General features: G+C 44.2%; 1 protein-coding gene across 2 annotated transcripts; it reads left to right on the top strand.

Moving 5' to 3' along the window:
• Positions 1-24208, top strand: ZBTB8B (zinc finger and BTB domain containing 8B). Of its 2 annotated transcripts, XM_063954280.1 has the most exons (6): positions 1-106; positions 17468-17634; positions 18405-18547; positions 19497-20427; positions 21401-21579; positions 23294-24208. In XM_063954280.1, the coding sequence occupies exons 4-6, from the start codon at positions 19524-19526 to the stop codon at positions 23579-23581; spliced, it is 1371 nt and encodes a 456-aa protein (XP_063810350.1). In that variant the 5' UTR covers positions 1-106; positions 17468-17634; positions 18405-18547; positions 19497-19523; the 3' UTR covers positions 23582-24208. The 2 variants fall into 2 exon arrangements, with proteins under 2 accessions (XP_063810350.1, XP_063810351.1); XM_063954281.1 differs by lacking the exon at positions 17468-17634 and having other exon boundaries at positions 7-106.
• Positions 24209-27808: the final 3600 nt, after the last annotated feature.

The following is a 27808-nucleotide window of genomic DNA, read 5'->3' as shown; positions in this document are numbered from 1 at the left end:
AATTCCCAGTATTCCTAGCGAGCTCCTTTGCTCTGATAGGTCCATTATTGAACTTACGTTGACTTGCGGGGAAGTCTGGTTGCACCGTGCAAGGGCTGGCTCTAAGGTGAGGCGAATGGGGGTTTAATATTTGTGTTATTTTCTGGTGTAATTAGGCGATAGATGCGGCAATGCGGGTCACTACAGGGCTGATCGGGCGAAGTAGCGTCCAGAAATCACGGGCTGCAAACATCAGCTACGCCTAGATTAGTAAAAGACCTACATCGTACCTAATGTATCATGGTGCACAGGATATAGACCTTTCTTTATTACTATAAACAGGGAAAATAACACCTATGTACAGATCAAAATGTAAAATGGATTTGCAGTGTAAATGGATGAATTGTAAATAATAATCCATCTTAATATCTAATGCAGAAAACTATAATTTACATTATAATTATAATATAAATTTAGCTGCAACAGGATACAGTGCAGGCTTCCAAACAGTATATAGTATTAGTTGTCTCTCTCATAGGATGTTCTTGCAAGACTACATTTACCAAATTTACAGTCCCAGCAACTCCATTGTTCTTTCTATGGAGAGTATTCTCTATAGTGTTTTATATAGACTGAGGGACTTGGAGTAAACGCCTATAATAACGATAAAGACACATATAATGAATTAGAGAATATTGTGACAGTGCTCTCTCCACAATACCTAGAAATGCTAGTCAGAATAATTATAATCAGCTCTGCTACATAGAGCATATTCAAGGTTCTTGGTATACTTTTTGGCCAAAAAATACTAGTTCACCAACGTCTAGGTGACCTCGTCTCTGGTGGGTCCCTAACACCAGGGGCTCGATTCAACTCAGTGCGGATTGAATAGCACCAGGAATTAGCTCCCAGTGCTATTCAAATCAGCGCGCTGTGACACCCAACGAGAGGATTTGTTCTCGCACTCCTTTGGGGGTGCAAACAGAAATCCGACAAAAGTGCTGTCACGCTACAGTAAATATGCTAGAGTTGTAGAACGTGGGGTGATCTTTTACCCTTAGCGCGGCAGAAATCTTTTACTATAGTGTGTGTATGCTGGTGCGATGCTGATTTCTGCCCTTAGCGCGGCAGAAACAGCATTGCGCCGGGCACTTTAGATGGAGAATGACAATTCTCGCTGCAAAACACCCTGTTCAGTCTGTGAGAACCGGCCTTCCCCAACATGACAGCGCACTGAATTGAATAGCACCGGGAACTAATTCCTGGTGCTATTCAATCCCCACTGAATTGAATCAAGCTGTTAGTTTGAATTTCGGGGGACCCCAACAAGGCAGCGAGAGCCAGTCACTCCAGGGCAGCACATCAGTGAAAAGCTAAGGTGTTGTTGAGTATTAATAAGAAAGAAGCTAAAAGCTATGTATTAAAATGTGTTACACAGGTGAAAAGTATTAACAAAAAAGAAAAAAAAAGTGTAGAAAAAAATGAATTAGAATGTAAAATTTGTACATATTCTGGTGATCATTAAGGTTGATGTATCTCTGCATTAGTGCTCGTGACCTACCACCCCCATCCTTTTTAGGACTACATGCCTAAAGCAAGATACACACTGGGTGGTCCACCGACTGCCCATACACTTGCGGCAGGGACTGACGTCAAAGCTGGGTGGCCAGCTGTGATATCAGGACCAATCAGTTTATATATTTACCTGAATCAGCCACTCTTTTAGCGATGGACAACGGGTCCTCTCTCAAGTTGGCCCAGTGTGTACTTTGCATAAGTCATCTCTTCAGGGTGAAAAAAAATATATATATTCTGTGTGTTCCTGGTGCTTCCTTTCCTTGTCTCACCTGTCACGTTACAGTAAATATGCTAGAGTTTAGAACGTGGGGTAATCTTTTACTATAGTGTGTGTATATATAAAACGTTTAGGTCCGTTATATTACAAGTTTACTGCTGTTAGGTTAGTGTGTGCCATGTTCTGAACTTTTACTGAGTTATTGGTCTAGCAACCAATGAGACCCTAGCTATCATTTCTCTGGTACATTCTAAAAAATAATGGCGGGATGTAACGCTGTGGCTGTGGGGGATGCTGGCTGAACTCTGACTTTTTTTTAAAGGGGCAATCGCTTACAAGGCAAAGCGTGCCTTGTAAGTGATTGGCCCTTTAAAAGAACATCCGAGTTTGTCCAGCATCCCGCACGGCCACCGACTTCAGCTGGCATTACATCCCACCCCATATCTATAATTTGATTGGTTGCTGTGGGCAACTTTTTCAGATTTGTAAAACCACACAATTTACTCATTCAGGTAGTTTGTGAAAAAATAAAAGAAGAAAAGCATACATGTAAGAAGGGCATCAGCTGGTAGATGGTTAGGGGGGAAAGCGGTACATCTGCAGATGCTTGGAGCATTAAGAAAGATAAGTATTTCAGGTGGTTGAAGGGAATAGTTACTTGATTAAGAAAGGGAAGGGTTAATGTGAGTTTTAGTGTTGTTAAGGGGGGTACACATGGGGGGTAAAGTTGATTGCAGCAGGAAATTTTTTAGCAGTTGGGCAAAACCATGTGCACTGCAAGGGGGGGCAGATATAACATTTGCAGAGAGAGTTAGATTTGGGTGGGTTATTTTGTTTCTGTGCAGGGTAAATACTGGCTGCTTTATTTTTACACTACAATTTAGATTGCAGATTGAACACACCCCACCCAAATCTCTCCCTGCACATGTTATATCTGTTCCCCCTGCAGTGCACATGGTTTTGCCCAACTGCTAAAAAATTTCCTGCTGCGATCAATTTGGAATTACCCCCATGGAGCGATGTTCACTTAATTTCTAAGCAATCTGACTAGATTGCTTAGAAATTAAGAACACATCGCTCCGTGTGTAGGGGTGCCAGCGACATCGATGCGCGGTCCCGAGCATTGCTATCGCCGGCTCTGGGTATGCATGCATAATCTAATCTAGTGAGATTGCTCCTTTCACTGCTGCCCTTTGCTCAGCACACATCGTGCTGTGCTGAGCGGGAGGAGAGATGTGTGCTGAGCGGCCTGTGATAGATCACTCAGCACACATCTCCAGGAGAAATCTCCCGTGTGTACCCCCTTAAATTGCACAAAACACTGGTGCAGAATTTTTACAACTCTAAACTATGATTACCCACACTGTTGTAATTTTATGGCAAACAAGCATACATATGAACAACTGCTTGTGGACCTTGATAAATTCTGGGTGCCAGGCTACAGTAGGGTGTCCCACTGGTACTGCAGTCTCCTTTTTACAGTGATAAACTGTATTCATAATACAACTGACACCGCTAATGTGCACAAACTATCATAACCCAACTACCCACAATAAACCCCATATAAAATGCAGGGTGAGGCAAAAAACCTCTCAGATTTAAAGGTTAACAAAACAGGCATGGTAAATGCTATTCAACATTTGAGTACATTATTTAAAAGTGCATTGAATACAGCAGGGGTGGCCAACCAGTCAGAAACAAAGAGCCAAAAAATCTTGTTAGGCACGTCAAAGAGCCGACATCAAGCCACAGGCGCACATGCACAAATGGGGTGTGGCCTTGTGCCTGCTAGGCCACGCCTCTGGTATAAAATACATTTAAAAAGCCAGATCCACATAAAATACATTTAAAAAGCCACTTCCACATACCCTACTGTGTCACTTCAGCCAGCTACCTTATGTGTCACTCCTGCTAGAACATTACTACAGTATGTCACTACAGCCAGCTCCCCCATGAGTCACTCCTGCCAGCACTCTCCTGTGTCACTCCTGCAGGACCCTCATGTGTCACTACAGCCCCTCCGAAAATACACCTCGTGCCATTGAGCAGCCCCTTATGTGTCCTCTGTTTGCCAGTGGGTGTCTCATCTCTAGTATCTGGCTCTCTCAGTTCTCAGTCTCCGTAGTGCTGCTGCTGCCTGTCTGTCTGGCTGGAGTGCAGCAGTTTCTGGATCTGTTGTGGTCACATGACTTCGAGTGTCAGGAGCCACATTTGAATAAAGAAAGAGCCACATGAGGCTCAAGAGCCACAGGTTGGCCACCGCTGGAATACAGTTTATTTTCCAATGGTTTTGAATATGATATAGTCCAGACGGTGGCCTTCATTTGCGAAGACATTTTGTAGTTCATTTCTGAAATTTTGCATCACTCTGTCTTGACCATACCTCCCAACTTTTAATTTGTAGAAAGAGGGACACACGCGCGGCTTTGCCGTGCGCGCTCCCGGAAAAGGGACGTGGCCTAAGAAAAGGGGGCGTGGTTTCGTGGAAGGACCCGCGATCGCGAGCCACGCCACCATTTTCGGCACTGAGGGGGCATGCCCAGTGCTCTGTGAGCCGCTGGCATGCCCCCTCTCCCTCTGACTCCAGTGAATAGACGCTGTCTATTCACCGCTGCTCTGCTAAGCAGGGCAGCGAGTGCATGAGCCTCCCAACTGCCCCCCCACCCCCACCGCGGGACACTGCAGCCCGCGGGTGGGACAGCGGGACAGTCCCCAAAAAACGGACTGTCCCGCGAAAATCGGGACAGTTGGGAGGTATGTCTTGACAGAGCTCACTGTCATTGGCTACGTTAGCAAGCAGGATTGTTGTTACTGGACAGAAAACACTGCCAACGGGGCTATCTGAAAGCTGCAAACATCGGCCAAGAGCTATTGATGAACTGAAGCCTGCTGTGAAAATTACAATATCATATTAAAAACCATTTGAAAATAAACTGTATTCCATGCACTTTTAGATTATGGGGGTCATTCCGAGTTGTTCGCTCGCTAGCTGCTTTTAGCAGCATTGCACACGCTAGGCCGCCACCCTCTGGGAGTGTATCTTAGTTTAGCAGGATTAGCAGAACTGCTACTAAATAATTCTTTGCAGTTTCTGAGTAGCTCCAGACCTACTCACAGATTGCGATCAGCTCAGTCCGTTTAGTTCCTGGTTTGACGTCACAAACACGCCCTGCATTCAGCCAGCCACTCCCCCGTTTCTCCAGACACTCCCGCGTTTTCCCTGACACGCCTGCGTTTTTTTAGCACACTCCTGGAAAATGCTCAGTTACCACCCAGAAACGCCCCTTTCCTGTCAATCACTCACCGATCACCAGTGCGACTGAAAAGCGCCGCAGGATCCACAGCAAAACTGCTAAGTTTTTAGTTAAATGACTAAGCGCATGTGCCCTGCGTGCCTTGCGCATGCTCAATTAGCAAAAAATTGCAGCATAGCGAAAATCGGCAACGAGCGAACAACTCGGAATGACCCCCAATGTACTAAAATTCTGAATAGCATTTACCATGTGGCTGTACACAAAATTGATAAATTCAACTTCAGAATTTCACAATTTTATTGTTAGATGGGGACATCTTGCAGATACACCTACATGAATTTGTTGAAAGTACAGATATGTCCTCATACGTCGTTGCTGCAGTCACACCAAATAGCGCACAAAGTCACGTGAGAATCTTATAGCAAAGTGTGTGATGTTGAGTACACATTATGCTAATATTGGCACGATTTGCCGTATTGGAATGACAAATCGTGCATATCGCCTAATGTGTATTCACTATTGCGCTCTCCCACGGGTCGCATGCGACATCTTACAGTCGGCCGTGCTGCACGGCCAACCAGAAGATATCGCATGCGACCTGCTGCAGTGTAATGAAGGACAGAACGAGGTATTGTTCCTTTGTTCATTACACTGGGCTAGTGTGTATGGGCAATAAGGGATGGTCCGGGTAAATAGAAATTGCCCTGACCATCATCCCAATTGCCCGTTGGCCTAATGTGTAGCCACCCTTAGTCGCAACGCAATGAGACTAAGATGCACAAGACTGCTGATTAATTTTATATTTGACACTTGTCAAACTACTAAGGCTAGGTATACAACTGACAGATAGGTCTGTGGACACGCCGTCACACCGACCGATCAGCTTATCAATGTCATTGTACACACTTACCAATTCTCCACTCGATACGTCTGTCTCATGTGGCTGGGTGGGCATTTGAAGGCGGCCCCCACAGCAAGTGTATGAGCAATCGGCAGCATGATGCACTAATATATCTGTAAATATATGTCGGTCATCGGCTGTGCTACAGGGCCGACGTAATATGTTAGTGAACAATGTTGTTCACAGACATATTGGCGGTACACACCCGCCGATGAACCCATGAGATTGTTCAATTGAATGCTGATATATCGGCCAGTTTGTACCCAGCATAATTATCTGAATCTGTATACGAAGTGCTACAATGTAGCAGTCCCAGCTTTTTTCCAATACAAGTTCTGTTCTGCTCTGTATGCAGACTCAGTCATACACAATATACAAGTGTCCTATATCAAATTAATCAGCACAGTCTCCTCATGTGTCCTAGCTGACCCAATGTTAGCAAAGTGGCTCGCAACCTGAGGCTCACTCACACCAGGGCGCATCTGTATGACAATTTGTGTAACCTGAGCACATTTTTTTTTAAATAAGGAGTCACCATGCTATGGTAATGGAATCACCGTGTGGGTACAGTAAACTTCAATTTAAAACTGAATTTTGTGGTAATATCTCAAAATCTGTATAAATAATGAAACTTTTTTTTACCTTTTTCCATAACAAAAACATCTTTACTGTTGTATGTTTTAATTTAACCATATTATTGAGAGATAATAATTTATTGCATATATTTTATATATTTATTGCCTTATTTCTCATACGTCCTAGAGGATGCTGGGCCCCACTTCATGACCATGGGGTATAGACGGTTCCGCAGGAGCCATGGGCACTTTTAAGACTTTTCAATGGGTGTGAACTGGCTCCTCCCTCTATGCCCCTCCTCCAGACCTCAGTTTTAGAAATGTGCTCAGGCAGACTGGATGCACTCCAGGGGAGCTCTACTGAGCTTCTCTGAAAAGACTTATGTTAGGTTTTTTATTTTCAGGGAGAACTGCTGGCAACAGACTCCCTGCTTCGTGGGACTGAGGGGGCAGAAGTAGGAACCAACTTCCTGAAGAGTTTCATGGCTCTGCTTCTGGCTGACAGGACACCATTAGCTCCTGAAGGGTACTGAACGCTAGCCGTGTCTAGATGCTCACTCCCACAGCACGCCGTCACCCCCCTCACAGAGCCAGAAGTCAGAAGACAGGTGAATAGAAGAAGACAGATCTTCTATCAAGTAACGTGACGGCTGAGGTACAGCGCGGCTGGCGGGAGCGCAGCGCGCCATTGCTGCCCACACAAGTGTGTTTTTACTGTGTAAAAAGCGCTGCATGTCAGTGGGCATTCTGTGTTCACAGGCATTAGATACTGGCGCTGGGGTTGTGAACTGGCTGCTCCTAAACTGTGTCCCTCTGATAGATTTTACTGTGGGTCTGTCCCCTATAAGTCCCAGTATGTCTGTGTGTGTGTGTGTGTGTGTGTGTGTGTGTGTGTGTGTTGTACACGTGTGTAAGACATGTCAGAGTCAGGGAGTTCCTCCCCGGAGGAAACCATTTTAGGGACACAGAAGTGTAATGTGGTGGCGCTGCTGGCACACCAAGAGCCTGCATGGGTGAAAGAGATACGTGATAGTATGTATCATATCAATAGGAGATTAGATAAGTCTGAATCTCATGCAGAGTGCTGGAGAAAATCTGTGGAAGATGTGATTTTTCAGGGCTCTGTTCTTCCATCCGCATGCGACCCCTCTGGGTCACATAAGAGACCATTTGCAAATATTGTGAATACTGATACCGACACGGACACTGAATCTTGTGTCGACGATAGTGACTCCAGAGAAATAGATCATAAATTGGCAAAAAATATACAATATATGATTGTAGCTATAAGGGCAGTGCTGGAAGTCACGGAAGCCACTCCTGTACCTCAGGAGAAGGCTTATTTCTATAAAGAAAAAAAATCCAAGGTCACTTTCCCTCCTTCCCACAAGCTTAATACTCTCTTTGAAGGGATGTGGGTGAATCCCGAAAATAAATTTTGTATTCCCAAGAGAATTCAGATAGCTTATCCTTTCCCGATGGAGGACAGGAAAAAATGGGAGTCACCCCCGGTGTTAGACAGTGCACTGTCCAGGTTGACAAAGAAGGTAATTCTCCCTGCATCTGGCACGGCTTCACTAAAAGAGTCGGGAGACCGAAAGATGGAAACTACGTTGAAATCCTTTTATGTTGCCAATGGTACGCTGCTCGGGCCCACAATTGCTTGCGCATGGGTGAGCTGCGCTATTGAGAAATGGTCAGAAAGCATGTCATCGGAAATTAATTGACACGATTGATAAAGATGAGATACTCCTTAAGTTAGGGAATATCAAAGACGCTGCCGCATACATGCTAGAAGCGATGAAAGATATTGGACTCTTGAGTTCACAAGCCGCTACCATGGCAGTATCGGCTCGGCGGGCGTTGTGGCGTTGTGCCAGTGAAACGCGGTGCAGATTCCAAAAGAAATATGGAGGCTCTCCCATATAAAGGTGAGGCCTTATTTGGCGATGGACTGGATGCGTTAGTCTCGGCGGCTACCACAGGTAAGTCGACATTTTTGCCCTCTGCGCCTGCATCGGCAAAAAAGACATATCACCCTCACATGCAGTCCTTTCGGCCCAATAAATACAAAAAAGCGAAAGGTTCCCCCTTCTTTGCAGGTAGGGGAAGGGGAAAGGGAAAGAAGTCCACAGCGGCTTCAGGTTCCCAGGAGCAGAAGTCTACCCCTACTTCTGCCAAATCTTCAGCATGACGCTGGGGCTCCTTTGCGGGAGGCCGCTCAGGTGGGGGCACGTCTCAAACTGATCAGCAAAGGTTGGATTCTGTCTGGCCTGGATCCCTGGGTGTTGAAAATAGTGTCCCAGTGATACAAGCTGGAGTTTCAAGACGTTCCCCCATGCCGATTTTTCAAATCGACCATGCCAGCTTCTCTTCCAGACAGGGAAGCAGTAACAGCGGCAATCCAAAAATTATGTCAGGATCAGGTCATAGTCCTGGTACCTTTGTCACAACAAGGGGAGGGGTTTTATTCAAGCCTTTTTGTAGTTCCGAAGCCGGACAGCTCGGTCAGACCGATCCTAAACCTACAAAATCTGAATCTCTACTTGAAACGATTCAAGTTCAAATGGAATCACTGAGGGCAGTGATTTCCAGTCTGGAGGAGGGGGACTACATGGTGTCTGTAGACATAAAGGATGCTTACCTGCATGTTCCCATTTATCCTCCTCACCAGGCTTATCTGAGATTCGCGGTTCAGCATTGTCATTACCAATTCCAGACATTACCTTTCGGTCTCTCCACGGCGCCGAGGGTATTCACCAAGGTGATGGCGGAGATGATGGTTCTCCTGCGTCAAAAAGGAGTCATGATAAATCCTTATCTAGACGATCTCCTGATAAAGGCGAGATCCAGGGAGCAGTTTTTACAAAATATCACACTCTCCCTGTCAATACTCCAACAACACGGTTGGATCATAAATGATCCAAAGTCACAGTTGGAACCGACGACAAGATTGTCTTTTCTCGGAATGATCCTGGACACAGAAGTTCAGAGAGTTTTTCTTCCGGTGGAAAAGGCTCTGGAAATCCAGAGAATGGTAAAACAGATATTGAAGCCAACAAGTCTGTCGATCCATCAGTGCATTCGGTTGTTGGGAAAGATGGTGGTGGCCTACGAGGCCATACAGTTTGGCAGATTCCATGCCAGAGTTTTCCAGTGGGACCTGTTGGACAAGTGGTCGGGTTCCCACTTACACATGCACCGAAAGATAATCCTGTCGTCGAAAGCCAGGATTTCACTCCTGTGGTGGTTGCACGGCTCTCGCCTGCTAGAGGGACGCAGATTCGGGATTCAGGACTGGGTCCTGGTAACCACGGATGCAAGTCTCCGAGGCTGGGGAGCTGTCGCTCAAAGAGAAAGCTTCCAAGGAAAATGGTCAAGTCAGGAAGCCTGCCTTCACATAAACATGCTGGAATTGAGAGCCATTTACAACGGCCTTCAACAAGCGGTACATCTTCTTCAAGATCATCCCGTGCAGATCCAGTCGGACAATATAACAGCAGTCGCGTACATAAACAGGCAGGGCGGAACGAAGAGCAGAGCGGCAATGGCAGAGGTGACGAAGATCCTCCTCTGGGCAGAAAGACATGTAAAAGCTCTGTCAGCCATCTTCATTCCGGGAGTAGACAACTGGGAAGCAGACTTCCTCAGCAGACACGATCTCCATCCAGGAGAGTGGGGCCTCCACCAAGAAGTCTTTGCAGAGGTGACAAGTCTTTGAGGAGTTCCTCAAGTAGACATGATGGCATCTCGTCTCAACAAGAAGCTTCAAAAATATTGTTCCAGCTCGAGAGACCCTCAAGCAATAGCAGTGGATGCGCTAGTGGCCCAGTGGGTGTTCCGGTCGGTGTATGTCTTCCCTCCACTTCCGCTGATCCCAAAAGTACTCAGGATCATAAGAAGAACAAGAGTTTGAGCAATCTTCATTGCCCCAGACTGGCCAAGGAGGGCTTGGTACCCAGATCTTCAGGAGTTGCTCATAGAAGATCCTCTGCCTCTTCGCGAGGACCTGCTGCAGCAGGGGCCGTGCGTATATCAAGACTTACCGCGGCTACGTTTGATGGCATGGCTGTTGAGCGCCGGATCCTAGCCCGAAAGGGTATTCCCAAGGAAGTCATCCCCACCCTTATTCAGGTCAGGAAAGAAGTAACATCGAAACATTACCACCGTATTTGGAAGAAATGTGTGTCTTGGTGTGAATCCAAGAAGGCTCATACGGAAGAGTTTCAGTTGGGACGTTTTCTCCATTTTCTGCAGGCTGGTGTGGAGGCGGGCCTCCGATTGGGATCAATCAAGGTCCAAATTTCGGCCTTCTCAGTGTTCTTCCAAAAACAATTGGCCTCTCTTCCAGAAGATCAGACCTTCGTGAAAGGGGTTCTGCACAAAAGGTGGTTTCATCTTTCCACATAAACCAACCTATTGTGGTGCCAGTAGTTACTGACACGTTCACTGAGTCAAAGTCTCTAGATGTGGTTAGGGCTTTGAAGATTTATGTCGCTAGAACAGCTCGAATACGGAAAACAGAGTCTTTGTTTGTCCTGTATGCTCCCAACAAGATTGGGTGTCCTGCTTCCAAGCAGACTATTGCACATTGGATCAGAAGTACGATTCAGCACGCTCATACTACGGCTGGATTGCCGTTACCGACGTCAGTGAAGGCCCATTCCACTAGGAAGGTGGGCTCATCCTGGGCGGCTGCCCGGGGGGTCTCGGCATTGCAACTTTGCCGAGCAGCTACTTGGTCGGGGTTAAACACATTTGCAAAAGTCTACAAGTTTGACATCTTGGCCGATGAAGACCTCAAGTTCGGTCAATCGGTGCTGCAGGGTCATCCGCACTCTCCCGCCCGTACTGGAGCTTTGGTATAAACCCCATGGTCATGAAGTGGACCCCAGCATCCTCTAGGACGTATGAGAAAACAGGATTTTGATACCTACCGGTAAATCCTTTTCTCCTAGTCCATAGAGGATGCTGGGCGCCCGTTCCAGTGCGTACTTTACCTGCAGTTTTGTTATTAAAGTTACACAAGTTGTGTTATATTAGTTTCAGCATGTTGCTGTAATTGGTTCATGCCTGTTGGCGTCTGTTATGTCGAATGCCATGTTGTGCGGCATGGTTGAGGTGTGGGCTGGTATGTATCTCACCATTAGTATTAAAGTAAATCATTTCCTCGAGATGTCCGTCTCCCTGGGCACAGTTCCTATAACTGAGGTCTGGAGGAGGGGCATAGAGGGAGGAGCCAGTTCACACCCATTGAAAAGTCTTAAGAGTGCCCATGGCTCCTGTGGAACCGTCTATACCCCATGGTCATGAAGTGGACTCCAGCATCCTCTACGGACTAGGAGAAAAGGATTTACCGGTAGGTATCAAAATCCTGTTTTTCATTATATTAACACTGATATTGGGGTAGATTGAATTACCCAGGGGATCAATTAGTGCAGTAATTCAATTAACCCTGATAGCTGGTACTATGAGGGATTTTGTTTCACCTGCTCGGAGGCAGGAGCAACAAAATCTGCGATAAATGGCGTTTTCTTATGGGCACGATTGCGAAAACACATGGATCCAGGTACTTATCCCAGATCCTGTGTTTTTCGCATGATAGCGGGTAAATTTTAAAGCAAACAAAATGTGTATTGATTGAATAGCCCGATATGAACATCGGGCAAAAAATTGTGATAACACCCTTTGTTTTGCTATAAAATTTACTGCGATCAATTAAATCCCCCCCCCACCCCCATTATGTGATAATTTAATCAAACACATATTTTCGTTGCTTTATATGCAAATGAATGAAAGCCTGCCTATAATATTGTTTTTGTTCAGTGACCACTGATAGTCTAAAGAGCCTTAATATGTAATATGTTGCAGTCCAATGCTCATTGTGGTGGATGCGCATTACGAACCTGATCGCCCGCTGTGTGAAAACGCACAGCAGCGATCAGATCTAAATCACCCCTTGTATCCATATTTCTCTAATGCCCTAGTGGATGCTGGGGACTCCGTAAGGACCATGGGGAATAGACGGGCTCCGCAGGAGACAGGGCACTTTAAGAAAGAATTAGGATACTGGTGTGCACTGGCTCCTCCCTCTATGTCCCTCCTCCAGACCTCAGTTTGAATCTGTGCCCGGACGAGCTGGGTGCACCTTAGTGAGCTCTCCTGAGCTTGCTAAAAAAGAAAGTATTTTGTTAGGATTTTTTATTTTCAGAGAGATCTGCTGGCAACAGACTCTCTGCTACGTGGGACTGAGGGGAGAGAAGCAGCCCTACTCACTAGAAGATAGGTCCTGCTTCTTAGGCTACTGGACACCATTAGCTCCAGAGGGATCGTACACAGGAACGCACCCTTGGTCGTCCGATCCCGGAGCCGCGCCGCCGTCCCCCTCGCAGAGCCAGAAGACAAGAAGACTTCGAAATCGGCGGCAGAAGACTCCAGTCTTCATATGAGGTAGCGCACAGCACTGCAGCTGTGCGCCATTGCTCCACACTAAACCCACACACTCCGGTCACTGTAGGGTGCAGGGCGCAGGGGGGGGGGGCGCCCTGGGCAGCAATTAGGTACCTCTTGGCAATAGCAGCATATATACAGTTGGGCACTGTATATATGCATGAGCCCCCGCCATTATTTTTACACAAAACGCGGGACAGAAGCCCGCCGCTGAGGGGGCGGGGCTTCTTCCTCAGCACTCACCAGCGCCATTTTCTCTACACAGCTACGCTGAGCGGAAGCTCCCCAGGCTCTCCCCTGCAGAATCACGGTAGAAAGAGGGTAAAAAGAGAGGGGGGGCACATACATTTGGCGCAAAAACAGTATATACAGCAGTTACTGGGTTAACACTAAGTTACTGTGTGACTCCTGGGTAATCTAGCGCTGGGGTGTGTGCTGGCATACTCTCTCTCTGTCTCTCCAAAAGGCCTTGTGAGGGAACTGTCTTCAATTAGAGCATCCCCTGTGTGTGTGGTGTGTCAGTACGCTTGTGTCGGCATGTTTGACGAGGAAGGCTATGTGGAAACAGAATGGGTACAAATGAATGTGGGGTCGCCACCGCCGACGGCGCCGACACCCGATTGGATGGATATGTGGAAGGTTTTAAATGATAATGTTAATTCCTTGCATAAAAGGTTGGATAAAGCTGAAGCCTTGGGACAGTCAGGGTCTCAACCCATGCCTGATCCTACAGCGCAGAGGCCGTCGGGGTCTCAGAAGCGCCCAAGTTGTTGACACAGATATTGACACGGATTCCGACTCCAGTGTCGATGGCGATGATGCAAAGTTGCAGCCTAAAATGGCAAAAGCCATCCGCTACATGATTATAGCAGCATGGACAGATACCTTATCTGAGGAACTTGATACCTTGGACAAGGATACTATAGTACTGACCCTGGGGCATATAAAAGATGCTGTCCTATATATGAGAGATGCCCAAAGAGACATTAGCCTACTGGGCTCTAGAATAAATGCAATGTCGATTTCTGCCAGAAGGGTCCTGTGGACTCGGCAATGGACAGGCGATGCCGACTCAAAAAGGCACATGGAGGTTTTACCTTACAGGGGTGAGGAGTTGTTTGGTGACGGTCTCTCGGACCTGGTCTCCACAGCTACGGCTGGAAAGTCAAATTTTTTGCCATATATTCCCTCACAACCTAAGAAAGCACCGTATTACCAAATGCAGTCCTTTCGATCACATATAGGCAAGAAAGTCCGAGGTGCGTCCTTTCTTGCCAGAGGCAGGGGTAGAGGAAAGAAGCTGCACAATACAGCTAGTTCCCAGGAACAGAAGTCCTCCCCGGCTTCCTCTAAATCCGCCGCATGACGCTGGGGCTCCACAGGCGGAGCCAGGCCCGGTGGGGGCGCGTCTCTGAAATTTCAGCCACAAGTGGGTTCACTCACAGGTGGATCCCTGGGCTATAGAGATTGTGTCTCAGGGATACAAGCTGGAATTCGAAGTGATGCCCCCTCACCGTTACCTCAAATCGGCCCTGCCAGCTTCCCCCATAGAGAGGGAAATAGTGTTAGCAGCAATTCACAAATTGTATCTCCAGCAGGTGGTGGTAAAGGTTCCCCACCTTCAACAGAGAAGGGGTTACTATTCGACAATGTTTGTGGTACCGAAACCGGACGGTTCGGTCAGACCCATATTGAATTTAAAATCCCTGAACATATACCTGAAAAGGTTCAAGTTCAAGATGGAATCGCTCAGAGCGGTCATCGCAAGTCTGGAGGAAGGGGATTTTATGGTGTCTCTGTACATAAAGGATGCTTACCTTTATGTCCCCATTTATCCACCTCATCAGGAGTACCTCAGATTTGTGGTACAGGATTGTCATTACCAATTCCAGTTGTTGCCGTTTGGTCTGTCCACGGCACCGAGAATATTTACCAAGGTAATGGCAGAAATGATGGTGCTCCTGCGAAAGCAGGGAGTCACAATTATCCCATACTTGGACGATCTCCTCATAAAGGCGAGGTCCATAGAGCAGTTGCTGATCAGCGTAGCACGCTCTCGGGAAGTGTTACAACAGCACGGCTGGATTCTGAATATTCCAAAGTCGCAGCTGATTCCTACGACGCGTCTGCCCTTCCTGGGCATGATTCTGGACACAGACCAGAAGAAGGTTTTTCTCCCGACGGAGAAGGCTCAGGAACTCATGACACTGGTCAGAGACCTCTTAAAACCAAAACAGGTGTCGGTGCATCACTGCACGCGAGTCCTGGGAAAGATGGTGGCGTCATACGAGGCCATTCCCTTCGGCAGGTTCCATGCGAGGACCTTTCAATGGGATCTGTTGGACAAGTGGTCCGGATCGCATCTACAGATGCATCGGCTGATCACCCTATCCCCCAGGGCCAGGGTGTCTCTTCTGTGGTGGCTGCAGAGTGCTCACCTTCTCGAGGGCCGCAGATTCGGCATTCAGGACTGGGTCCTGGTGACCACGGATGCAAGCCTCCGAGGGTGGGGGGCAGTCACACAGGGAAGAAATTTCCAGGGTCTGTGGTCAAGGCAGGAGACTTGCCTTCACATCAATATCCTGGAACTCGTCCGCAATTTCTGCCAAAAGTGGTGTCATCTTTTCATATGAACCAACCTATTGTGGTGCCTGTGGCTACTCGTGACTTGGAGGATTCCGAGTTACTGGATGTAGTCAGGGCTTGGAAGATTTATGTAGCCAGAACGGCTAGAGTCAGCAAAACTGAGTCGCTGTTTATCCTGTATGCATCCAACAAGTTGGGTGCTCCTGCTTCAAAGCAAACTATTGCTCGCTGGATCTGTAACACGATTCAGCAGGCTCATTCTGCGGCTGGATTGCCGCTTCCAAAATCAGTAAAAGCCCACTCCCCAAGGAAGGTGGGCTCTTCTTGGGCGGCTGCCCGAGGGGTCTCGGCATTACAGCTTTGCCGAGCGGCTACTTGGTCAGGTTCAAACACTTTTGCAAAGTTCTACAAGTTTGATACCCTGGCTGAGGAGGACCTTGTGTTTGCTCAATCGGTGCTGCAGAGTCATCCGCACTCTCCCGCCCGTTTGGGAGCTTTGGTATAATCCCCATGGTCCTTACGGAGTCCCCAGCATCCACAAGGACGTTAGAGAAAATAAGATTTTACTTACCGGTAAATCTATTTCTCGTAGTCCGTAGTGGATGCTGGGCGCCTGTCCCAAGTGCGGACTTCTTCTGCAATACTTGTATATAGTTATTGCTTAAATAAGGGTTATGTTATGGTTGCATCAGGGTTGAACTGATGCTCTGTTGTTGTTCATACTGTTAACTGGGTAAGTTTATCACGAATTATACGGTGTGATTGGGGTGGCTGGTATGAGTCTTACCCTGGATTCCAAAATCCTTTCCTTGTACTGTCAGCTCTTCCGGGCACAGGCCCTCATTCCGAGTTGATCGGTCGCAAGGCGATTTTAGCAGAGTTACACACGCTAAGCCGCCGCCTACTGGGAGTGAATCTTCGCTTCTTAAAATTGCGAACGATGTATTCGCAATATTGCGATAACAAACTTCTTAGCAGTTTCAGAGTAGCTTCAGACTTACTCGGCATCTGCGATCAGTTCAGTGCTTGTCGTTCCTGGTTTGACGTCACAAACACACCCAGCGTTCGCCCAGACACTCCCCCGTTTCTCCGGCCACTCCTGCGTTTTTCCCGGAAACGGTAGCGTTTTCATCCACACGCCCCTAAAACGCCGTGTTTCCGCCCAGTAACACCCATTTCCTGTCAATCACACTACGATCGCCGGAGCGATGAAAAAGCCGTGAGTAAAAATACTATCTTCATTGTAAAATTACTTGGCGCAGTCGCAGTGCGAATATTGCGCATGCGTACTAAGCGAATTTTCACTGCGATGCGATGAAAAATACCGAGCGAACGACTCGGAATGAGGGCCACAGTTTCCTTAACTGAGGTCTGGAGGAGGGACATAGAGGGAGGAGCCAGTGCACACTAGTATCCTAATTCTTCCTTAAAGTGCCCTGTCTCCTGCGGAGCCCGTCTATTCCCCATGGTCCTTACGGAGTCCCCAGCATCCACTACGGACTACGAGAAATAGATTTACCGGTAAGTAAAATCTTATTTTTCATGGAATTGCCCAATAGCAACTTGAATATAACCCTCCCACACAGATATGTCTTTGCAGCACCACTAGTGCATCAGTTTGCAGGGCTATATCTTTTAATTCACCCAACACCCATATATTATGCATTTATGTATGTAAAAAAATATATTTTTAATAAATGTGTTGATTTTAATTTTTTTCCCCCCATTGTTCTAAAAGTAGGAATAAAAAAGAAGAGTGTGGAATAAAGCAATAGTCTCCTGCACTACAAAATGCCCTGATACCACTTCGCATATAGGATTACATTTTTATATTTAAATTGTATGTATTTGTGACATCTAAAAGACCAAGTCCAGTTTTCTGTCCATAAAGTCCACCATATAAATCTATTTTATCTTCTTTCCTTAGATAACCACCCATTGTGCCCAATTCAAGTGGGTGTACTTAAATAAACCACCGAATAATCATCTTCCTAGCAGTGAAAAAACATCATGCCATTTTATTCCGGGCCTTATTCTTTGGTTTTCCTATTTTGCATGTCTCTACGCGCACGTTTGTAAAAGTATACATATATGGTAAATATGGAGTCAAATCGTGTATAAAATGTTGTGTTTCCATTTAGTACCTGTAATTTCAGAAATATTTAGCTGTTTTTGCATTTTTATTTTTTATTTTTTTATAATTTTTTTAAATCACCTGTTGTGTGTTTGGCTTGTTTGACTGTGTAATGCAAAGCTGTGTCCACACCTGACAAATTTTTTTGTTTGTTTTTAAGACTGGGGGACTAGAATTATTCCTTCTACGCATAAATGAATCATGAATTCACCAGAGGGATCATCTTTTTTTTTTTTTTTATTCCTATTCTCTGGCCGGTATACTATTAGGAGCAATCCTTTTTCTGCTGATGGTCATTATCACACTATCCAATTATAGTCCATTTTTATCGATCATGCGATAACACATGGGTTCTGGGATAACTTCCCGATCCCATGTGTAATCGTGGCTCCGCCGGCTGCTTATCGCAGATTATGCTTCAGATCAACGTTTTGTGGGTTAGGTGATGGATAGAAGGTCATAGAACATGCTGTTTTATTTGTGATCCTTTGTTGTAAGATATGTGATATAAATAGTTCTAGATACACAGTAAACTTTGGCACCAATTACAGCCCGTTTCATTATGTCTTCTGAAAGCATGGAAAGTTCTTTAGTATGGAGTAATATTTGCCACCTTGAACGACACATACAGCAACTATAATGGAATTAAAGGCAAACTGTAGCTAAAATACATTTACCCTGTTTGAAGCAGTTTTTAGTAACATTCTAAAATATGTGTCAAACTTTCCAGGTCAGAACACAAGATATTTGATATTGCATTGCTCCTTGGGGAACTACACTATATTCCTGTGCACTTCTAACTTTCTGTTTTGCTGAAGTCCTATTGTAAATTTGCTGAAGGACACGGCAGAAATTCGTACGTAGCGACTAAAGGTAAGCATCCAAAATACAATTGTTTGCTGTTAGCTAATATAGGATATGCATCTTACATTTCATATTCTATATGAAATGTGACAATTTATTTTCGGATCAAAATAGTTATGTGAGAAAGAATGTGGCGACTTCTTGCACTTCAATAATAAGATGCAGCTAAGTTCCCAAAAACCTTTGTTCCCTCCATATTTTCGTATTAGCTTGTATTTTAACTTTTTTGTTTTTCTGTTTTAGCCTTAGTATATATTTCAGCAAATCATTTTAAAATTATGTTATGCCTCATTTTGTACCCTGTAGTGGTGGTTGTTAACTTTTTTCACTTTACTAAAATAAGCAAAGGAGCAGGGGTGCTGAAAGCTCTGTGTACAACCATGACTTTGGTGAAAAGTCTGTTATAGAGACATAGGGGGGTATTCAATTAGGTCCGGGTTTTTTTTTCCGCCTAGGTGAAAAAACAGGAATTTTCGCTATTTTTTTTGGCGAATGGGGATTTGCCCTATTCAACAGCAGGGCAGTTTTTTGCCTAGTTTCAGCGGGAGCAAAAAAACATGTGGATCGGCAAATCCACATGTTTTCTCACCTGCGCCGGCGAAAACGCAGGCTTTTTTCGCCAATGCCTTTTCACACAAAAAAAGGCGAAAAGGCTTTGGTGAAAATGCCTTAAAAATGGGCGAAAACGGGCTGCAATTAAATAGACAGGGGGTTGCGAAATCAAAAGCTCCGAGATTACCGGAGCTAATTGAATACCCCCCATAGTGGCATACTTAAAAAAAAAAAAAAAAAAAAGCAGTGCATATTGTATAAAAAAAATTTGCCACAGCTGATAAATAAACATCCTAGGCTAATATATTTTACATTTATTACCTTATCTTTCAATGCAGGGAAATGTTATTTGTTACATCTTAAAGTTTTTAAAAATTGGCATTCACAAACACTGGTTCTTTTGCAGGTGTCTGGGAACCACTGTCTTGGAGTCATGGAGATGCCGTCCTATTACACCAAACTCCTTGGGGAACTGAATGAGCAGCGTAAAAGAGATTTCTTTTGTGACTGCAGCATCATTGTAGAAGGTCGGATATTTAAAGCCCATAGAAATGTTCTGTTTGCCAACAGTGGTTATTTCCGGGCTATGCTAGTCCACTACATCCAAGACAGTGGAAGGCACAGCACGGCTTCTTTGGACATTGTCACATCAGAGGCCTTCTCAACAATACTGGATTTCCTATATTCAGGAAAACTAAATCTCTGTGGGGAGAATGTCATTGAGGTTATGAGTGCAGCTAGCTACCTACAGATGACTGATGTAGTTAACTTCTGTAAGGCATACATACGCTCCTCTCTTGATATCTGTAGGAAGATAGAAAGGGAGAGTTCCTTTGGACAAGCTGATAGTGGGAGTGATGGTCTAAGGGGTGACAGACTGGCACTTGGAAACCTGCCAGATAAAACAGCTCAACGAGATTGTCAGAAAGAGCCCCCTTGTGGGGATTGTAGTAGCTGCAACTCTGTAGAACTGATGGCCAAGGACCCTACAAGTGTAGGTTCTCCAGGAGAAAAAAGCCCTACCAAAGTGTTGGAACCCAAAGAGGAATTTGACTCTGATGTGGTGGAAGTATCAGAAGGTCTCCAGCCATATCCGATACCACCAGGCTTGGAGCAGGATGCAGAAAGTCCACAAGGTGGTCCTGGAATGGACATAGCATGTAATAATTATCATATGAAGCAATTTTTAGAGGCTCTCCTGCGTAACAGTACTGCACAGAGGAAAGAGGACTCGGGGCACCATTTCCCCCGTGACTTTGAGTCCCGGCAAGATGAAGCTAGTGTGTCAATGAGCTCAATGATGGACATTCAGGGTGACTGGTATGGTGAGGATACAGGTAATAACACATGCATTTTATCTCACATCTGTTGTCCTGTTTTTTTTTTCCCCCCTGCCTTGTTTGAACTACAGAAACACATGTAGCATGTTATAAAAAAAAAAAAATGTTAAGTAGTCTCTAGATGTACAGTATATCACATGCAGGATAATTTTCAATTTCAGCTAATATACTTAAAAGTACTTCCAGAAATAATTGCTTATTTTTTTTAATCAAGCAGTGTGATTAAAATAAGAGGACCCCTTTGTTCTTCAGATGTGTCCCCATACTTCTAGCCTCCATACGCAACGCATCATGAGATGCCTGATGCCAGTGAGCAGCCAGGTCTCGTGCAACTCTGCTAGTGTTGGGTGCCTTCTTCTTTTTTCTTTTTTACAGAAAATGCATCTTAGTCGCAACACAATGTGACTAGGACACAACAGGAGACTGTGCTGATTAATTTGATGTGTGACACTTTTATATTGTGTGTAACTGAGTCTGTATACAGAGCACCACAGAACTTGGCATGGAAAAAAGTTGCAGCTGCTACACTGTAACACTTCACGTACAGATTCAGAGACTCAGTCTCACACAAACATATAAATATCACATAAATCAGCAGCCTCCTGGTGTGTCCTAGCTGCAACTGAGATTCATTTTTGGCAAAAAATGATGGCAGCCAAGAGGGACTGTTTGGCGCCACTGCAGCAGTGATGTATGAGAACACAGCTGTAGGTATTTTATACAAGTGTTATTTCTTTTGGAAGCTAAGAAAGTTTCTGCTGTTGTATAATACTTAGTTGAATTGCTGCTACTGTTGAGGTATATAGATTACATTTGGCATTTTAAAATCCTCAGAATACAAATATGAAGTGAGAAAAAGGATATTTACTGGTTCTTTCTGTTTGTATGGATTTTACAGCACATCTAGAAGAACAAAATAATTGTTCTAATTCCCTTTTAAGACTTTGAGTACTCTCGCTTTGTTTTTCAGGGGATGTTTTAGTTGTTCCAATCAAGCTACACAAGTGCCCTTTCTGTCCATACACAGCCAAGCAAAAGGGCATTTTGAAACGCCACATACGTTCACACACAGGAGAGCGTCCGTATCCCTGTGAGATCTGTGGTAAGAGGTTCACCCGGCAGGAGCATCTTCGCAGCCATTCGCTCACTGTGAGTATATTTAGTGCAGTCCTTTGTTCCAGGTTCCTTCTGTCTGAAGTCATTTTAATGGTTCATTGGTAAGGTTTCTATCATTACATTTTGGTCACTGATCAAATGATCCATATAATTTGCCACCAATACGTTACTCCCAGATGGGTGCATCTGAAATGTATAACAATACAACTAATGGGCCCTACACACATAGCGACCCGCCGCCGAGCTGCCCGATGGCCGATACGGCAGACAGGGATGGAGGGGGGGGGGGGGGGGAGGGGGGGTGTGATGGGGGGAGTGAAGTTTCTTCACTCCCCCCGCCACCCGGCTCCACAGCACTGCATGCTAATATGGACGAGATTGTCCATATTGGCCTGCATGTTTGAACGAGCGCGGGGCCGCGCATCGTTCATCGCTGGTGCCTACACACTGAAAGGTATGAACGGTATCTCGTTCATATCTTTCACTGGTATCGACCAGTGTGTAGGGCCCATTAGAAGTATATTCACACGGGCACATAAAAAGCTTGGTTGAGGCAGCTTATCAAGTAGTGTTCCTGCTAGGCTGTTTAAGCGGGGCACTGATTCTAAAATGGGCCTGCTCTTATGAAGGTGCCGTGCTGAAACAGCCTACCGGGTGTCCCGCGGGGTGGTAAAATTTGTGAGTGAACACTCTCTGCCAGATGAATAGATGCCATGTGCATCTCTTCATTATTCACAGTGTGGAAAGAACTTGGGGGCAGTCCAGTATCTTTGAGTGCTGGGCATGCCTCCTAGAGTGTTTAACATGGGGCGTGGAATAAGACTACGCCCTAACATGCAGCCATACCCCTATTTCGGGCATGTGCAGAAGTGCCCTCTCGTCTGATTGTATAACCTCTAGACAGAGTGAACACTGTTATTGAGTAATGCTAATTTAGGGGGTAATTCAGACCTGATCGTAGATGTGCGAAAAAATGCACATCTACGATTAGATTCTTTGACGTGCAGAGGGACGCCCAGCACAGGGCAAGTCACGCATGCCGGATCCAGCCCGACCCCCTCCTCACAGATATCCGAAAGCATCACACGGCGCCAATGCTTTTGCATGTTTCAGGTAGCCCTCCGCCTATGCAGCCTAGCTGTGAAGGCAGACGGCTACCCGCCATGTTAAGGGTCGCAGCAGTTGCGTGTAACATTCATGCAGCCGCCGCGACCCGCCTCAGCAACAGTCTGGACACGCTTCCGTTGTCTGGACCATGCCCCTTAAACGGAGCATCAACGCCCACAAAACGCGGCGTCGATGCCCCGTTACCTGCCCCCCTCCAGGTCTTAAACTGCATTCTGAAGAGAACGCAGTTTAGAACCTTGCACATGCGCATACCCGCGTACGCGCAGATATGCAAAAAAACGCTTCATATCGATTTTTGCACATCAGCGACAAGGTCTGAATTAGGCCCTTAGTTTTATGAACACTATGGTGGACACACTGACTGCACACACCAATGTTCTGAGTTCATGTTGGATTTATTATCAAAGCAATAGAACATGCTGCGTTTAGTTTTGGTAAATCCTAAAGCTCATTTGTGCTGACAATGGATCTTCAAATGCTCCCCTGTTTGCAGTGCCAGACTAGCTGGGATTATGAGCGTTGGCCACATCGGAGACAGAATGTAACCATTAAACTTTTGCCAGCGTGTATGTGTTTTTATTAACTATTACTAATACCGAATCATGCACCTCTGTTGCAGGTCCATCGATCCAATCGACCCATTATCTGTAAAGGTTGCCGCCGTACTTTTACCAGCAGTTTATCATCTGGTCTGAGGCGTTTTGGCTTGTGTGATAGTTGTACGTGTGTCACTACTACCAATGATGATTCTCATCACCCAAGTCACACAGAAGCTGCTTCTGAGAGTATGGACAAGGACGAGGGGGACAGTGATTGGCCTATTTACATTGAATCTGGTGATGAGAACGATGTGGCTGAAGAAGATATTGAGGATAAAGAACAAATACACAGAGAGGTATTAATGTGACCCACAGAGAAGGTCATGCCATAACCTCTATGCAGGTCATCTAGCTAGCATTGTGATACAAAGGTTATACCGTCCTTTCTGCCACTACTTAGCATCTTGGTGGTGAGCAGTTTCCAGGCCTTTTTGGCTACGCACTGTGCTGCTGACCCAGTAGTAGCAGAACATTTTCTATTTTACACTTTACTTGGTTTTATTTCTTTTTTTTTAAATCATTTTAGTGCTGTGCACTAAATTCTTGTTTTATATTTTACTTCAGCCGACCTCTATAATTTAAAGCCGTGTCTCATGAAATGCCTGTCGTACAATACCTGGGATATGTAAGGATGGTTGCCACATTAGTCAAGGTAGAAGAAACGGATACCAACCTGCATTCTGTTGTTGCCTTCCTGATCTCTTTTTTTATTTTTTTTTATTATCTTTTTATTCTGGTTTTTCAGTTTGAAAGTATATTTTCAAAATTCCCTAGCCATTTACATTGGGGGAGAAAAAAATCATTTTATCTTTTAAAATCTTTGAACATTTCTAGAAATTCGCTCCGCTAGGAACCTACGAAAAAATATATGAATTTGGGTAACATCCCCATCTTACACATTTAACATGGTTTTCAGTAAAGTACTGAAACACTTACACCTGCATAAAGAGGATGTTTTCAGAGATTGTGACAATATGTTTAAGGCTTCTTCATATTAGGTTAAGGCCCCTCATACATCACAGATGTATTGGGGCAATGACCCGATCCCCTGATGGCCGGGTCGGAGAATATGTAATATTAAACATGTGGATTCCCCGATCACAACAGTTTTTGGGCATTAGTAACATGCTTATTTTTACCAGCTGGATCGTTGATCATCGCTGATTGGCAGATCCTGTCGGCAGTGCCGATGGTTCAGTGATTCGCTGCTGATGATGTATGGAGGCATTAATTGATATACAAAGATCCTCTGCCATGTGATTTGTGGAATAAAGATTACAGGAATTCCAATAATGTGTGACATAATTGTATTACACATAACAGAGGTGACAATGATCTGTGACTAGTGTTAGTGAGGACAAGATGGAACAGGTACCGCATCGTCATATAGAGACTTGCTGTAAACTAGACAGTAGAAGGCAAAGGGTCCCTAACAGTATAAAGTAGTCATGTGATCACATATCAGACTGCTGCAAGAAGGTTATAGTATCAAACCCAGCTTATGACATTGCCTGCCTTCTATGAAGTTTGCAAGTTTGTACCAAATACTTGAGCTTAACGGGATATTATTTTCTGTTGCAGAAATAGGAGAGCATGGATTTAAATAGACTGTATTCTGTGTAGAACAAGGGATTCTTACTATGTGTTGTTCTAATTGTCACTTTTGGTGTAATAATATACTTGGTACTGCTCTGTAGAGCATTTCGTCTGACACAAACCTTTTTATTCTTTTAAGTTACCAACTATTCTGGCTGTAAAAAAATATTTTTTTTTTGCGCTGCAGTTTTAATTCTATGTTAAGAAAATAATAGACTTGACGTTCAATGAATATCTCACAGAATTATTTTATACCGATCTCTTAACAATTTACAAGTTCGCAACTTTGGTGAAGCTCCTCTGTGTATGTACGTCACGTTTAACATCAATGTGCAAAGTTAAGGGGAGGAGGGGATTATGTAACTTTATATGTAAATAAGGTGTTAAATAATGGAGTGTTTTTTTTTTTTTTTTGGTATGGTGACTCCAATGCATGTCATGGTAGAACTACAATGTAATTAGAGATAATAGAATCCACTTTCACCAAGTGACTGGACCAAATGTCAGTGTCTTATTAATTAACTGCATTTAGTGTGATGTAAATTTTATTTCAAGTGCTGAGCCCCTCACACAATATATATATATATATATATATATATATATATATATATATATATATATATATATATATATATATATATAGGTTGAGTATCCCTTATCCAAAATGCTTGGGACCAGAAGTATTTTGGATATCGGATTTTTCCGTATTTTTGAATACTCGCATACCATAATGAGAGATCATGGCGATGGGACCCAAGTCTAAGCACAGAATGCATGTATGTTTCATATACACCTTATACACACAGCCTGATGGTAATTTTAGCTAATATTTTTGATAACTGTGCATTAAACAAAGTTTGTGTACATACACACAATTCATTTATGTTTCACATACACCTTATACACACAGCCTGAAGGTAATTTAATACAATATTTTTAATAACTTTGCGTATTAAACACAGTTTGTATACATTGAGCCATCAGAAAAGAAAGGTTTCACTATCTCACTCCAAAAACTCCGTATTTCGGAATATTCCGTATTTCGGAATATTTGGATATGGGATACTCAACCTATATATATATATATATATTTTTTTTTTTTTTTTGTTTGTTTATTATTATTTTTTTTCCCTATTACATATGTAATTGTTAGGGTAAAATTATGAATGCATATTTAGTCCATATTTTATATTTATTATTATTATTCAACAACACACTATGGGAAATAAATCCTTTTATCACTGTTTTCATTTATTTATTTGTTATGTGGCTACAACCTGATTTGAACTATGTATATGAATTTTGACTAACTTGTTCTTATTACAGGACATTTTGATGATGATTGCACGCCTGCAAGTAAAAAAAGCCAAGGCAAACCCTTAAAACAGTGCTACTAGATTATTATTTTACTAGCTGTCATACTGTTTTTGTTTTTAGTACAGGTTGAGTATCCCTTATCCAAAATGCTTGGGACCAGAGCTATTTCGGATATCGGATTTTTCCGTATTTTGGAATAATTGCATACCATAATGAGATATCATGGTGATAGGACCTAAATCTAAGCACAGAATGCATTTATGTTACATATACACCTTATACACACAGCCTGAAGGTAATTTTAGCCAATCATTTTTATAACTTTGTGCATTAAACAAAGTGTGTCTACATTCACACAATTCATTTATGTTTCATATACACCTTATAAACACAGCCTGAAGGTCATTTAATACAATATTTTTAATAACTTTGTGTGTTAAACAAAGTTTGTGTACATTGAGCCATCAAAAAACAAAGGTTTCACTATCTCACTCTCACTCAAAAAAGTCCGTATTTCGGAATATTTGGATATGGGATACTCAACCTGTATTAACACTTTAAAAAAAAAAATGTAATCTACATGAGTGTCGCGTTGGAGCAGTGATATGGTTGCGTTTTATGTAAAGAGAAACCCCCAAAAAAATCACAAGCGCAGGCTGTGCCCCCAGGAAATGCATTTCTTGAGATGAAAGCCTGCTCATGCTGGCTTTACAGCAAAGTTATTTTTTTCCTGTCTGGACACAGGTGGTGGTTGTGCAATGCAAATACAATACCTTGGGCACCTGACCATTGCTATTCTAGATTATATTCTCTTTATTAAACGACTCCTCCCGCACATTGGGGGTAATTCCAAGTTGATCGCAGCAGGAATTTTTTAGCAATTGGGCAAAACCATGTGCACTGCAGGGGAGGCAGATATAACATGTGCAGAAAGAGTTAGATTTGGGTGGGTTATTTTGTTTCTGTGCAGGATAAATACTGGCTGCTTTATTTTTACACTGCAAATTAGATTGCAGATTGAACACACCCCACCTAAATCTAACTCTCTCTGCACATGTTATATCTGCCTCCCCTGCAGTGCACATGGTTTTGCCCAACTGCTAACAAAATTCCTGCTGCGATCAACTTGGAATTACCCCCATTGCTTGGTTGAAAATGGCAGATGATAAAGAAAAATAATCTAGATCTGCATCTGCTTCTCCACTCATACACAATACTTGGGTTATGACAATGGAAATATACACGTCTTTGCTAGTGCTGTCATTCCAGTCTTCTCCTTCATTTATCAGACTCGTTGAGCTTCAGTCATAGGCAATAAGCATACACTCAACTCCTATGCAGTTCTTACACTCCATCAGGTGTTACTATGAGCTGCATCTCACTGTGTAGATTTTCTCCTAGGGCTCTATACAAGTCTGCCTCTATGTTTTATTACAACTCAGCTTCTCTGTATTACAGCTCTCTGTCTCTTTATCTTTGCTCTCACTCAGGGCTCTATTTATAGTTATGTAGTTTTCTCTATCGTCCTAAGTGGATGCTGGGGTTCCTGAAAGGACCATGGGGAATAGCGGCTCCGCAGGAGACAGGGCACAAAAGTAAAGCTTTTACAGGTCAGGTGGTGT

The sequence above is a fragment of the Pseudophryne corroboree genome, chromosome 2 (assembly GCF_028390025.1).
Source record: "Pseudophryne corroboree isolate aPseCor3 chromosome 2, aPseCor3.hap2, whole genome shotgun sequence".
Classification (NCBI taxonomy): Eukaryota; Metazoa; Chordata; class Amphibia; order Anura; family Myobatrachidae; genus Pseudophryne; species Pseudophryne corroboree.
The sequence above is the reverse complement of the archived record's forward strand: the minus strand, read 5'-3'. Positions and strand labels throughout refer to the sequence as shown.

What these genes read in the sequence shown, in the direction of transcription:
- ZBTB8B (XM_063954280.1), top strand. Translation starts at nt 19,524, where the DNA reads ATGGAGATGCCGTCCTATTACACCAAACTCCTTGGGGAACTGAATGAG. An exon ending in CTGGTATGGTGAGGATACAG is followed by an intron (nt 20,428 to 21,400) that starts GTAATAACACAT and finishes TTTGTTTTTCAG; the next exon opens with GGGATGTTTTAGTTGTTCCA. An exon ending in TTCGCAGCCATTCGCTCACT is followed by an intron (nt 21,580 to 23,293) that starts GTGAGTATATTT and finishes CCTCTGTTGCAG; the next exon opens with GTCCATCGATCCAATCGACC.